General features: G+C 44.2%; 1 protein-coding gene across 2 annotated transcripts; it reads left to right on the top strand.

Moving 5' to 3' along the window:
• The first annotated feature begins 12161 nt into the window (after nucleotides 1-12161).
• LOC121020523 (olfactory receptor 2B6) lies at nucleotides 12162-13361 on the top strand. Of its 2 annotated transcripts, XM_040460590.1 has the most exons (2): nucleotides 12162-13090; nucleotides 13322-13361. In XM_040460590.1, exons 1-2 carry the CDS (start codon nucleotides 12162-12164, stop codon nucleotides 13359-13361), a joined length of 969 nt encoding a protein of 322 aa, XP_040316524.1. The 2 variants fall into 2 exon arrangements, with proteins under 2 accessions (XP_040316524.1, XP_040316525.1); XM_040460591.1 differs by lacking the exon at nucleotides 13322-13361 and having other exon boundaries at nucleotides 12162-13103.
• Nucleotides 13362-14501: the final 1140 nt, after the last annotated feature.

The following is a 14501-nucleotide window of genomic DNA, read 5'->3' as shown; positions in this document are numbered from 1 at the left end:
GAGCCGTTTTGTCTTGAAAGGCTATCCTCCTTCCCCTTCATTCCAACTTATTTTCCAGGGATGACTCAGTTTGTCGTTGCTTAAGGGAAATGGTGAGTAACTTGATGCATTTCAAGTGTAAACTCAACAGAAGCTCTTGTGGGGAGAGCTGGAAACGGAGGCTGGTCTAGAACCAACATTAACCCTGAGGAATAAATGTGTATTTCCGTGGGCGATCAGGGTCCCTTCAGGACTTTAAGTCCCTATGTTTCAGAAGGGCTCCTTTTGTAGCAAAGCGAAAGATAATTTTAAGCAGCGAGACTCTAGAGAGTCCCTAACTAATGAACAAACCAAGTAAGAGCTAATGATATACTGGCGAGGGCCAGAGAAGCGAAAAGGGAAAAGAAGAGGTTGGTGTGAAAGAGAGATGTTATGGGTAGTCTTAAAAACTGAATGGATATGAGCATTCAGGGAGAGAGATGGCTCAGGAAAACTGTCATAGTTTAAAACTTGGTGACTGGACAAATCGCAATGAGGTAAAAATCAAGAAAAGCAGGCTTGGGAAATACGGTTCAAAGAAATGGTGGACGCTTGACATGGAATTTTATGAACGCCTGTGATAAGAGTTTTATAAATAATCTGCTTACTTCCACAAAAGCTGCAGGGCTAACAGATTAGATTAAGTTCCAATAAAAGAGGTTTGTGTAAAGGTAATTGCCTTTGATGGAAGTGACTGACGTAGACTTAGAGGCTGCATTCGGTGGCGTCCCATCACAACATATTACGTCAAATGGTAATATGCTGGGAAGCATCTCTGGTAGCCATTTATAGAACCTTGGATTGTATTCTTTTATTTCACAGAAAAGGGCTTTCCTTAACTATAACATTTCCAACAGATACAAATTTAAATGTATTTGTCCTGGTGAAGGGTACTGAAGAGCCAAGTGTGAGGAAAAGGGGTAAAAGTGACGAGGCAAAAAAAAAATTTAAACGTTGCATCTAAAATTTCCTCCTTGGCTCACAATGTCACGTCCCCCGTGGAGTCAGGTACCCTATGAGGCCCTCATCTCCGTTTCTCAGAGGGACTCATTATCTCGGGTAGGAAATTCTGGACAGCATCAAAGTCTCCTGATACTTCTCCCTCACTTCCACGAGAAAATCTTTGGCTGAGATAGTACAAACTAATAACTCAATCTAGAGATAAGAAGCAACTGTCAGGAGGCAACTTGTCTCATGGTGCCAAGAACTTTGCTCAAATACAAATCTAGGGGCGCCTGGGTGGCGCAGTCGGTTAAGCGTCCGACTTCAGCCAGGTCACGATCTCGCGGTCCGTGAGTTCGAGCCCCGCGTCAGGCTCTGGGCTGATGGTTCAGAGCCTGGAGCCTGTTTCCGATTCTGTGTCTCCCTCTCTCTCTGCCCCTCCCCCGTTCATGCTCTGTCTCTCTCTGTCCCAAAAATAAATATAAACGTTGGGAAAAAAAAAAATTAAAAAAAAAATACAAATCTAATACTGATCAGGTTTGATTGCTCATCTATGTATTTCAATATTTGTTGACAGAAGAAAATCATTGTATGCCGTTTGTTTATGTTAACAGAGATAATAATGTTATCATTATATCTACCTAATATATTCCATCCCTACCAATATAAGTAGTGGTATTAAGATTATACTATAAGACTTTAATAATGTTTATATTTATTTTATTAAAAAAATTTTTTTAATGTTTATTTTTGAGACAGAGAGAGACAGGGCTTGAGTGGGGGAGGGACAGACAGAGGGAGACACAGAATCTGAAGCAGGCTCCAGGCCCTGGGCTGTCAGCATAGAGCCCGATGTGGGACTCAAACTCGTGAACTGTGAGATCATGACCTGAGCTGTAGTCCGACGCTTAACTGACTGAGCCACTCAGGCACCCCTCTCTTGGATTTTAAAACCAGTAGCAGCAGGGGTGCACAGGGTTCCATTGTGATAGAAGACTCACAGGACCCAACATAACAGTGCTTGCGAACCTAAGGTTATTTTAAGAAAAGGATATAAAATAACAACAGCGTTGAAGGAAAGGCTGCTTCACAGTTAGAAGTTTGGAGAAGCCAGGCATGAACGCCAACTCTCTTTTCGGTGTAGAAACCGTATGGATGTGCTTTCTGTCTCAGATCAAAAGTCCTGATATGCGCACGGAACACTCTAGAACAGGGAATGCAAAAGGGAGTCTCACATGGGGCTTCTTAGACCCTGCTGGTCATGCACACAGACTCTTGCTGCGAATCAGACCTAACAGAGCCCTCCTGGGGTTTCCCTGAGACTCATCAGTGTCACGCTCATCGGTGACCAACGCCGACAGGCCGGTGCAAACCTTCCTGCAGCTCCTCGTACAACAGTCACACAGCGACAGTCCTCACCCGCCCACGTCCTGTCCCGGCCGGGGTCGGCGCGTTCAGTACGTCCCTTATTTCGGTGAAATAGTTCAAGCCAATTCTGAATAGGCCGGAAGTCACCCTCAACTTCCCAACCCCCCTGTCATTCGGCTGTCGCCTTCTGTAAGGAGTGGAAGAAAGATCAGCTGACACACCCGAGAGATCTTGAGCAGATGCTTCGTGCTGGTCACCGGAATCACGGGATAAGCGATTCCCGGGAGAAAGATTTACACACCCTTCTTCACGTGGTAAAGACGTTCATAAGTTCCTTCTAGTTAATCCTCTCCTATCATCCCAATGGCCCACGTCCGGTAACAAGCAGTCAGCACTGGTCATTGCCGACGTCCTGGATGGCTGGTTCCCACACGCCCCCGCCCTGGGCCGTGGTCGCACTTGCGGCCGTAGCCTACCCAGCGCTCAGATCGTCCCCATCTGGGACAAGGAGTATACACATTCTCACACGTTTGCTGCCCCTCGGGGGTCCCTTTCCCTCCAATCTGGTACGCGTAGGTCAGAGATAAAGTTAGCTCTGAGGCCCTATGCGTTTCACGGAGACCAGGGCCAAGTGTCCCAGAGCAGGGACCTCTTGAATGAATGGGATCCCGGCCCCACCTTGGCCTCCGCCTCTCTGTAGTTTCTTCACTTGTGAAATGTGGGTGATGACATTCCCAAAGGGCTATTTGGATTTCAAATGAGGTAAGACTCGCATTGGGAACAGTTCCTGGCGTGTAGTAAGCAGTAAGCGTTTGTTGTCTTGTCACCTATACGATACGGGAAAGAAAGCCCGTTGGGAGTGTCAGCTGAAACAAGCTGATACTAAATTCACATGGAAAAACAAAAATGCAAGAAAAGCTAGGAAGATGCTGAAAAATGAAAACGATGAAGGGTCACTGGACTACTGGACATTGATACCACAAAGCTCTAGAATTGAAACTACGCGGTATTAGCGTGTGACTAGACCCTGGGGTAGAATAGAAAGTTTGGATTTAGACCCAAACGTCCGTGGTAATTTAGTGAGTGACAAAAATGGAATCTTAAGTTACTGAGAAAAGATGGATTTTTTTTTTTTTTTTTTTAATGTGGTGAAAGCTGATCTCTGGGAAATGTGTCTTTTCTTTCTGAATAAGGACCAGGTCAGTAGCACATCGCAGGGTCCACCACAGGCCACTTTCCTGCTGCTTGGATGCTCCTCATGGAGGTTCTTGGAAGAGCTCATCTGGGATTGCACAGGGGTCTCTTTTCCCGGGGAAAACTTAGGGGGGTGAGGTGAACTCCAGCTTCCGCCACTGGGCCGGTTTGGAAGCCACAACGAACACCCGCTGGATCCCTCCATCATCCGTTCCAGACCTCCCTCACCTTCAGCCGGTCTGGGGGCTCAGATCTTGACTCCTGAGGGCACTCAGCCTCTGATCACCTCGCCCCTTTAGAGCTGGGCTTGCCACATGGGTCCGTTTGCTGTCGCAACTGAGAAAGGATTTTCCTGGAGGAGTCCAAGTGGATAACCCAAGTGCCAGAAATATCCCCTGCAGGCCCTATTGTTCAACCTTAGCTCCCCTCCCCCAGGGGATTGGGGTAAGTTTCCCCTGCCCAGGTGGTGACTCCGCATCCTACGTGCTGGTCTTTTAGGTCAAGAAGCCCGAGAAGTTGGATTCTAGCTGTGTTCTCTGGTGGAAGTTTTCTTCTTTGGGGAACCAGGAGCTCCGAACCCACAAACCCCAGGATTGTGGCATTGAGGAGCACAAGTTCCTCAAGTGGATCATAGAGAGTCATGGAAAGTGTAGCCCTTCCTGCCTCCATGTTTTGGAATAGAATACTGTTTCTAAGTCCATTAAACTCTGTAAGGTTCTCAATCTCACGCCACCTCCAAATTTTTCTCTGCGTTCTTGAATCTCTACTCTTTGGAGGCCTAGCTAGACCCTGCCCTTAACCCTAATACACCCAATGTCCTGAGAGAAGATGCCAGGATTGATTACATGAATGAACATACCTAGGGGCAGCTGGGTGGCTGAATTGGTTAAGCGTCCGACTCTTGGTTTTGGCTCAGGTCATGATCTCTCAGTTTGTGGGTTCAAGCCCCACATTGGGCTCTGTCCTGGTGGCACAGAGTCTGCTTGGGATTCTGTCTCCCTCTATCTCTGTCCCTCTCAAAAATAAATAAATAGGGGCGCCTGGGTGGCGCAGTCGGTTAAGCGTCCGACTTCAGCCAGGTCACGATCTCGCGGTCCGTGAGTTCGAGCCCCGCGTCAGGCTCTGGGCTGATGGCTCAGAACCTGGAGCCTGTTTCCGATTCTGTGTCTCCCTCTCTCTCTGCCCCTCCCCCGTTCATGCTCTGTCTCTCTCTGTCCCAAAAATAAATAAACGTTGAAAAAAAAATTAAAAAAAAAATAAAAAATAAATAAAATAAATAAATAAACATTAAAAAAAAAAAAGAAGAAGAAAAAAGAAAACACCTAGACCTTTCCAGAGCCACACCAACAGTAACTCAGTAATTAATATTTGCTGGGTCATAGCATTAGTTCATGGAGCCCATCTAGCGCAAAGGCATTTCAAGTTCAGTCTGAGCCTTTTACATGCTGAACCTGACGTCATCCCAAGACCTTTCCATCTTAAACAAGGAACTATAAACTAAAAAAGAGGTTTGGATTCCCTACTACGATTTGTACTTTAGTCCCTGCCATCCACGTGCATGTTCTCAGCCCCATGAATTCGAACACAAGCCCACGCACTCTGTGGCACTATTCCAGAACCTTCAGGTTTTTCTCTCATGCTGCTCTTCAGATTCCATAGTCACCTGGCAATGAGCTTAGAGCTTATGACCTCTAAGTTCGAAATTGCCTCTGACCCATGCTTGGTGCTTCCGAAGGTCCTGTTGAAGGTTTGCTATTCTTGGTGCTTGGGTCCTCCTAACAAAGTAGGCTCTTCCTGGGATCAGCACTCAGGGATCCAACCCACATGCCTCTCTCCCAAATATCCCTGTGCCCATGCCTGCTCCCGTCCAGACAGAGTAATTGGTTAGACGGTCAGAAATGAATATTATAGTGTTCCAGGAGCTCTTCCCTTAAAAAGAGAGAGGGAGAGGGAGAGGGAGAGGGAGAGGGAGAGGGAGAGGGAGAGGGAGAGGAGAGAGAAACTATGCCTTTAAGCAGCCCTCTGAGAAACAGAGGTGAGAAAAGGTGGAGAGAGACACTGGCACTAGCTAAGAAGAGAAATGAAATGTAAATGAACCAGAGCGTATATTTCGTAGTTTCTGTCTTCTTTCCTAACAGATATATCGGTGACTTTGGGGAAATCTGTTTAACTTCTCTGAGCCTGTTTCCACATCAACACACTAAGTTAAAAGTGGACCTGTTCTAGAGGGTTTGGGGGAAGACAGTGAGCCCGATCAGATACTATTCCCACTATTAGTAAAGGCTGCAGGTTCTTATTTCCAGGTCGTTGGTAACTAGGCATTATTTCCTAATTTTTCACTTGAAGGACTACTGACATTTTTGAGATTATTAACCTTGGTGTATCCTATAAACTAAAGATTTGGTTATTCATATTTTCTTACTGGTTTAGCCTTTCATTTTCTTTAAAATACTATTTTCTTTACCTAACTAGTGTAAGGTCTTGTGGGAAAAAAAGGAAATCCTACATTACAACATCATTTTTCCCCAAATGATCCCACCCTCACGCCCGTTCTCACTTTCAGAGGTAATGCTATTAGTTTGGGTGGTTAAAAATATTATGCATTAGTTTTGGAGGATTAAGTCTTAGGTTTTTTTTTCCTTTTCTATTTTTACCTGATGCCCCTTCCACATAAAGAAGGAATTCTCACTCTCAGGTAATCCCATACCGGCATATGATACATAAATTTATATTTAGAGCATTTTAGTCATGGGTTTATATAGTTAAGAGCATGTTCGCTATTCTTTCTTGTATCTTGAGCTCCTCACTCAGAAGCATCGGATGCAAATACTTCTAGTGCAGATTAATTATTAGTCAATTTTCTGTTGAGGGACGCAAATTTTCTCCATCTTTGGTGACTACAAACATTGCAACAATACAAGTTCATGTTCCTATGCCTTTATAAACTGACAATTTGATTTCATTGGGTCAATTTCCATGAACAATATTGCTAGGCTGATAAATATATGTGTATTTTCAAAATTAACTGTCTTATTTATTTCTAAAAATCTAATAGTGCTTTACATTTCTATCCATAATTTGTGAGAGTAGCCTTTTCCCTTCAGCAAGATTAGGAACATGAGTTACTTCTGGCTATACTTTTTTTTTTTTGTCAATCCGGTAAGTGACTTATTATCACTTCAACATATTTTTCTCATTGGGAATTTAAAATCTTCTCATATAGATTTGCCACTCTGAGTTGTACATTCAAATTATTTGGTGTTCTTTCTACTGTGTTACTTGTATGTTTTCATGGTCTTTGTAAAAATTTTTATATTATAAATACTCAACTTTTCATAATTATGAATATGTTTTAATAATGTGTCTACTCATATGAAAAATTGATAGGGAACTACCTAGAAGAACATACAAAAATAAATCCTGGATAGAAGAAACTATAGGAAAATAGAAATCATTTTTTAACCTTGCAAAAACAATTCTAGAAAACCATATTAAAGAAAGGGAGAGTTTCTTCACTAAGCCCAGAAATGTAAAAGTCTGTGAAAGAAATATTTGGGTATATGATAAATAAAACTGCTTTATGTAAATCGAGGTAATAAAATATTTCTGTGGTAAATTAAGTAGAAATCTGTTTATTGTCTAGAAATTGATCTCAGAATTTCACAACCAATGGACATTTTCTTTCCCATGTGGCTTCACAGAACTCCATAGTTTACAAAAGGAAATTAACTCCCAGTTTGAGGGCACAAAACTCAAGCCTTATTTGATGAGTTCTTTTAGTCCCTATTGTCATTCCCTTTTGCCTTAGAAAAAGCTGAGGAGACAGTCTCTGGAGGGGGGGTAATGGTGGAGCAAACCTAAGCTAAACTTGGAATTGGCTTCATAGAGATCTCCCTCTGTGCCCATTGGGTATCCTGGTCAATTACCATTAAACACAGAACAGTGTTACCTTCCCTTATAAACCAGAACACGCGCCAACATGACTTTGAAAAAAAACCTCTCTGTCCTCATTTATGTTGCAAATGTGGTGAGGAGAATACTGAAAACAGCAGTTAATGCCTCAATACTTTGCATTGTGGGGGTACCTGGGTGGCTCGGGTGGTCGAGCGCCCAACTCTTGATTTCAGATCAAGTCATGAACCCGGGGTCCTGGGATGGAGCCCTGCCTCTGGCCCCATGCTGAGTGTGGAATCTTAAGATTCTCTCTCTCCACCCCTTTCCCCTGCTCGTGCTCTGTCTCTCTCTCTCTAAAAAAACAAAACAAAACAAAAAAAACCCCAAAAAACCTTAACCGTGAATCCAGAAAAAGACATTCTGGGTGTCCGCAAGATTTCATTCCTATTCTTATATTTTCTAGTGAATCCTGAATGGAGATCTCATTTGCCACCGGCAAAGGGGAGTAAGGACTCGAAGAACTTCATCGCATCGCAAGAGCTTGAAACGGCGTGCTTCTACTCAGTCGTACCGGAAAGCTTCTCACACAAGTGCACACCCGCATCATCCTATCTCTAGTGCTTCAAACAGAGGTAAATTATTCTACCAAACATGCTGAAATTCGGGTGTTCTGAGAACTCACCTTATGGATTGGTCATCATTATATTGCAAAAATCTGACGGAGGCTCAATGCCTTCATTCCATTTATTTGTTCATCGTGCTCCGTTGCATATATTTGTTATCTGTACCAAAAATCAAAACTTTGGAGCAGAGCAGTCCTGGGTTCTAATTTCCAGTCTGCTATGTACTAGCTTTGGCAAAGAACCCCTCTGAGCCTTGCAGTTCAGGTTTTTCCCTGAGTCGATCCTTCGTGAAATAAGGGGGGAAAGGGCAGGGCAAACTTTCCTCTCTAGTCTAAGCCAAAGAGCACTGTTGGGTCAATAGATTACTTCTGTTACTTATCCATAACATTCACGGAGACGTGAGTGCTTGAGGAAACTGGGAACCAATTTTGCCTTCTATGGAAAACAGAAAATCCCGGTGTTACGGACTGAATCGCTTTCCCAAACCACCGAGTGGGTGGCCCAGCTGTGCAGTGACTTTGCGGCCTGACCAGAGCTCTAACTCTTGCCACCTTTCTTAGTTCAATGCTCTTTCCGTAGTCGCAGCTTAAAAAGAGGTTTCCAAGACTTTGTTGGGCCTCTTCATTCCGAATCCCTGAATGTCAGTCACAGAGTGAGAAAATCCAGTATGTAGCTGGGCATGTAACGTCAGCCAGTTCACAGGCAAGCAGGTGGTAGGAACTCATAGTATCTCGACAAAATAAATGGAAATATCCTGAATTACATATAGATAAAGACTCAACAATCCAAACAGCTCCTTTCAACTGCTACTTTCAAAAAAGCCTCATTTTTTCCTTACCTGTGGTTGATCTCTCTTGTGTCTCACATTGTTAAAATATGTTCCTATGTTGGGGCGCCTGGGTGGCTCCGTCGGTTGAGCGCCAGACTCTTGGTTTCCGCTGAGGTCACGATCTCATGGTTCGTGGGTTCGAGCCCCTGTCAGGCTCTAACTGCAGCTCTTGCTTGGGATTTCTCTCTCCCTCTCTCTCTGTCTCTTCCTGGCTTGCTCTCTCTCTCTCTCTCAAAATAAATACATGTTAAAAAACATATGTGTCCCTGTGTTGACCAAGGGAACACTGGTTACTCAAAATGGGAGCCGTGTCCTCTGACGATGGCAGGAGAAGAACCCCACCCAGGAGCAGAGAAGCGGATTGTGCAGTTTTGGGAGGCCTCAGCCACGAGTAGGAATCACCTGCGCCGTGAGGTGAAGAGCCCCCCGCCAGGATTTCAGTGACACAGGTGACGACTCCCTAGTTTGCTTCCATTGTTAACAAATCCTTCCAACCTAATGTTAGTGATGAGAGTGATGATTCAAATTACTGAACTTTTAGTACAAAATGATATTTCAACTTTTTAATAGAAAGGTCTCTCTTGTAGAGTGGATATATTTTGAGGTTACGGGCAGTTGGAAAGATGGGTGAAGCTTTGTCCCCACAATGACGAAAGGGCGAGAAGTTAGTTGGGCCCCCCCTCTGCTATGATCCTCAGCAATGGCTTCTGGGAGAGGCCATCTCCCATCTGAGTTCTAGGAGAGGATGTGAGATCCACAATGCCGTCTGGACTGGAGGAGGAAACACGCGGCGTCCTCAGTGAGGTTCCTTCCGAAGAACACAGCGAAGTTCGTGTCACTCTTCCACGCACAGCTTGGAAGGCCCTGTAACTTATCCTCCAGATAAAAACTCTTCTGAGAGTGGAAGGGGCCTCTCGGCAATCGTGCGGGGACAGAAACTTCCGCAACAGCCCCGAGGACACAAGCGCAGAAGCTCGCCGTGATTATGTGGACTTGACATTTTTCCAACACTCGAGGAACCCAAGGAAATCGTGAAATCTCTCTTGATTCCATTTGCCCTGCTTTTCAGAATCCCTTTAACAGGGACACCTTTTTCTTTTTTTTTTTTTGGCAGTGAGATGCCCAGTGTCCCCAGACTCCAGCCTTTAGGAAATCTTCATATGGAGCCCAAGTCAGACTCAGTTTCAAGGATCTATTAACAGATACAAGATTAAATTCATGTAGGATTTTTTAATGGTATTTAAGTCTAAAGCAATGCTGGTCCTTATAGTAAAATGCAGAGTATAAGTAAGACATTTAAAGTTATTATATGATGCATGTATTATGTTATATGCATATATATACATATTATACATATATAATACATACAGATGTTATATATTATATATTATATAATGCAGATATTATATTACATGCATATATATACATATTATATACATAATACATATACATGTTATATACTCTATATAATACATATGTTAGGTTACATACATATATAATACATATATTAATAAGTGTAGTAATCTACTTGCTACTGAAAATTAGAATGAGCAGGCGTAAAGGTAAATATTAAAGTCTGATTTACTCTCTCTCCATCCCCACTCCCCAGAGGTAACAATCTCTAACACTTGTGTATACCTTCCAGGTAATTTTTGCACACATGCGAATACTAACAGACATAATGCGATGTTGCCGTATGTAAAAAAACACACGGAAGCATGTTCAGGTACTTGTCTGTCCCCCTCGAGGATTTGAGCGGTTTTGCACATTTGTGTCTTCATCTGGATTTATGTCTATATCTCATACCTCATCTCACTGACAGCTGTGTAGCAACAGAAACTTTCCGAGTATCTCTGAGACTTCCCCACCACTGTACTGAGAGCTAGAGAAGGAGTGACTGAAATTAAAGCGCACATTGACGAATAATTTAAAAATTATGTTCCTATCATTAAATTCACATTAAAAATTTTTTTAACGTTTGTTTATTTTTGAGAGAGACAGAGTGCGAGCAGGGGAGGGGCAGACAGAGAGGGACACACAGAATCTGAAACAGGCTCCAGGCTCTGAGCCGTCAGCACGGAGCCCGATGCAGGGCTCGAACCCACAAACTGTGAGATCATGACCTGAGCCGAAGTCGGACGCTTAACCGACTGAGCCACCCAGGCGCCCCAGATTTGCATTTCTAAACCAACAGGATCATAAGCAAAGAATAGAGGGAAGTATTAGTAAGGCGGCAGACTCTGGGGCGGACACATCCTCGACAGGTGGCCTTAGCTCATTTCCTCCAGCGAACTGAGGACTCAGTTCTGCTGTCTGAAGTCAGAGTTGCTGTCTCACTGTGATGCTTTGTTCACAGGCCGCTCAGCTCGGTGCCCAGCAACTTGCCCGGAAGGTCACGTTTATCCTTTACATCAGAGAGCCACCATCGCATCTGTTGGTGAGGTGGGAGTGGAGGGGACCAGAAGGTAAACTGTCGACTCAGAGTCGCGCACCTCGGACTCTTTGGGGTCCAATGGTCACAGTCAGCTTCCTCTACGAACACGGCAGAGGCCTGCGGTCACTACGGTGCGTTTCCGTCGCACTCACGCTTTCGCACCGGGAAGGCATTGTTATGCCCAATTTATAGACGGGGAGCCTGAAGTTCAAGAGGATAAGATGTACATTCCCAGGATGATTTAACCAATGACTTTATTTAGTAGAGACTTGAACCCAGGCTTGTCTGGCTCCAAATTCCATGCTACCGACATCTCTTTATCCTGATTCTGGGAGATCTTAAAAGGCAAGAGACATGTTCTTTTGAAATGTGTCTGGTCGCTTGCTAGCACCTACCTACATGGTTTCGGGAGGTGGTCTGAATAATATTAGCTGTTTCGGATGAAAAGGCCATCTCCATGGCAACGAGGAGAAATGAGAGTGAAAAAGGACTATGGCAGGGATTGTAACCGAATCGTCCTAAAAATAGCAATCTGGGTGGAAGGTAGTGTAAATAAAGATCAACGAAATGACCAAAATTATCAGGGAATGCACTTTGTTAAAGTCGTTTAAATCAAGTATTTGCTTTTTAAATTTTGGCCTTTGTTTTTGAAATGCCGATACAGATAGAAGAAAGATCACATTACAGAGATACCTAAGTATCCGTGAATATTTCCAGCTCCGTATTGGCAATCTCCATTTTGTAAATAGCTTCAGGCAGGTAGCAAAGTGATTATAAATCATTGAAATCACCCATAACCCTGCATTCACCGACTTCCTGAATTTTTGTGTTTCAGGAACCAAGAGCTGAGCCACCGATCATGAAGGGGGTAAACGCGAGCGCCCCCTGGGAGTTCACCCTCTTAGGTTTCTCAGATCGACCGCGGCTGGAGCTCCCACTCTTTGTGGTCTTCTTCATTTCTTACGTGGCCACTATCTTTGGGAATCTGACCATTATTCTAGTGTCACGCCTGGACCCCAAACTCCACACCCCCATGTACTTTTTTCTTACCAATCTGTCACTCCTGGACCTTTGCTACACCACAAGTACAGTTCCACAAATGCTGGTCAATTTATGCAGCACCAGGAAGGTAATTAGTTATGGCGGCTGTGTGGCCCAGCTTTTCATGTTTCTAGCTTTGGGGGCCACTGAATGTGTTCTCCTGGCCGTCATGTCCTTTGATAGGTTTGTCGCTATTTGTCGGCCTCTCCATTACTCAGTCGTCATGCACCAGAGGCTGTGCCTCCAGCTGGCTGCCGCGTCCTGGATTACGGGTTTCAGCAACTCAGTGTGGTTGTCCACCCTGACCCTTCAGCTGCCGCTCTGTGGCCGTAAAGAAGTGGATCACTTCCTCTGTGAAGTCCCTGCTCTGCTCAAGTTGTCCTGTGTAGACACGACGGCAAACGAGGCTGAACTATTCTTTGTGAGCGTGCTGTTCCATCTAATACCCCTGACCCTCATCCTTGTATCGTATGCTTTTATTGCCCGAGCAGTGTTGAGAATCCAGTCGGCCGAAGGTAGACGAAAGGCATTTGGGACATGTGGCTCCCATCTAATTGTGGTGTCACTCTTCTATGGCACTGCTATCTCCGTGTACCTGCAACCACCATCCCCCAACTCCAAGGACCGGGGCAAGATGGTGTCCCTCTTCTACGGGATCATCGCACCCATGTTGAACCCCCTTATATACACACTTAAGAATAAAGAGGTAAAGGAGGCCTTTAAAAGGTTAGTTGCAAGAGCCGCCTTAATCAAGAAATGAATGGGGCGCCTGCGTGGCTCAGTCAGTTGAGCGTCCGACTTTGGCTCAGGTCATGATCTCGCAGTCTGTGAGTTCGAGCCCCGTGTTGGGCTCTGTGCTGATGGCTCAGAGCCTGGAGCCTGCTTCCGATTCTGTGTCCCCCTCTCTCTCTGCCCCTCCCCCACCCATGCTCTGTCTCTCTCTGTCTCAGAAATAAATAAACATTAAGAAAAATTTTAAAAAAAGGAAATGAAGGATATGCAAATGATAAGCTTTTAAGCACTTAATGTTTACTTGGCTTACTAACTTCTCAGGCTGCCCTCTTTTCATCATTCCTACAGAGAATGTTCTGTTGGCCAAACACACTCATTGAATCAGTACCCAGAGCTCGTCTTCCAGTTGACCGGAAACTGTGTAACTTCAACATCTTCAAGCTTTACCCCAATGTTTGTGTAATTTGGTGAACTTAGACCTTTCTGGGAATGCGATAAAAGCCAGAAATCCTTGCTGTGGTAATATCACAAGTACACACACAAGTATTTTTGCACGTAGTTAAAGGAGATTTAATGAAACCATGAAAAACAACCACTTTAAGGTTGGATCTGAGGTTAACAACCCCAGCTTTAATTTTCAATACCACTCCCGCATGAGCAGGCTAATAGAAATCACGGTAATTTTTCTTCTAGAATTGCACCTGGATTTGCCACGGTTGTGTACTCATGTTTTCCTCCTAAATGAAAGCGTCCGTTTTAATTCCTTTATAGATCAAATCCTAGGTTTTAGAAGGCCTACCTAATTTCCACAGTTCTCCCAATTATCAATATTATTATCATCTCTTAACCCCCAAACACTTACAGCCTAGATTTTAAACTAGTGTGCCCTGTCTTGATTTCTAATGATTTCTCGTTTCATACATTTTGCTTGCACGACAGACATCTCATTGCATGTTGGTCTCCTTGAGAGGACACGGCCTGGATATATATTTTGTAATGTTTCCTTTAGAAGTCGTCAAACTTCTAGGGAAGTAGCATGTGCTTTATCACCGGGGTGTTTGGGTTGAGTGACTCATTCACGTTATAGTTATTTAATTGTGTTGCTTTCCCCCCCTTGTTTTCTCCTACCAAACTGTACGTATAGGAAATACAATAACTAAAAAACTACATCTGCCCTGTTTCCTCTTAAAATCTGCAGGAACACCATGTATTTTTGCCATAACATAATGCTCACCGCTAAGAGAAATAAATCTGATTTGCCAAGTTCCAATTCCAGTTCTTTCCTATTAGATGTGAAAAGAGTAAATGGGGGGGGGGCGCTTGGGTGGCTCAGTCGGTTAAGCGTCCGACTCTTGATTTTGGCTCAGGTCATGATCTTGTGGCTCATGAGTTTTGAGTCCCGCATCCGACTCTGCGCTGGTGGCAC

This window comes from Herpailurus yagouaroundi, unplaced genomic scaffold (assembly GCF_014898765.1).
Source record: "Herpailurus yagouaroundi ecotype Mexico unplaced genomic scaffold, PumYag 250, whole genome shotgun sequence".
Classification (NCBI taxonomy): Eukaryota; Metazoa; Chordata; class Mammalia; order Carnivora; family Felidae; genus Herpailurus; species Herpailurus yagouaroundi.
The sequence above is the reverse complement of the archived record's forward strand: the minus strand, read 5'-3'. Positions and strand labels throughout refer to the sequence as shown.

Bases quoted from the DNA above. Each gene is read 5' to 3' on its own strand.
- LOC121020523 (XM_040460590.1), top strand. From the start codon at position 12,162: ATGAAGGGGGTAAACGCGAGCGCCCCCTGGGAGTTCACCCTCTTAGGT. The intron at 13,091-13,321 runs AATCAAGAAATG...AGAAAAATTTTA, and splicing joins TTAGTTGCAAGAGCCGCCTT to AAAAAAGGAAATGAAGGATA.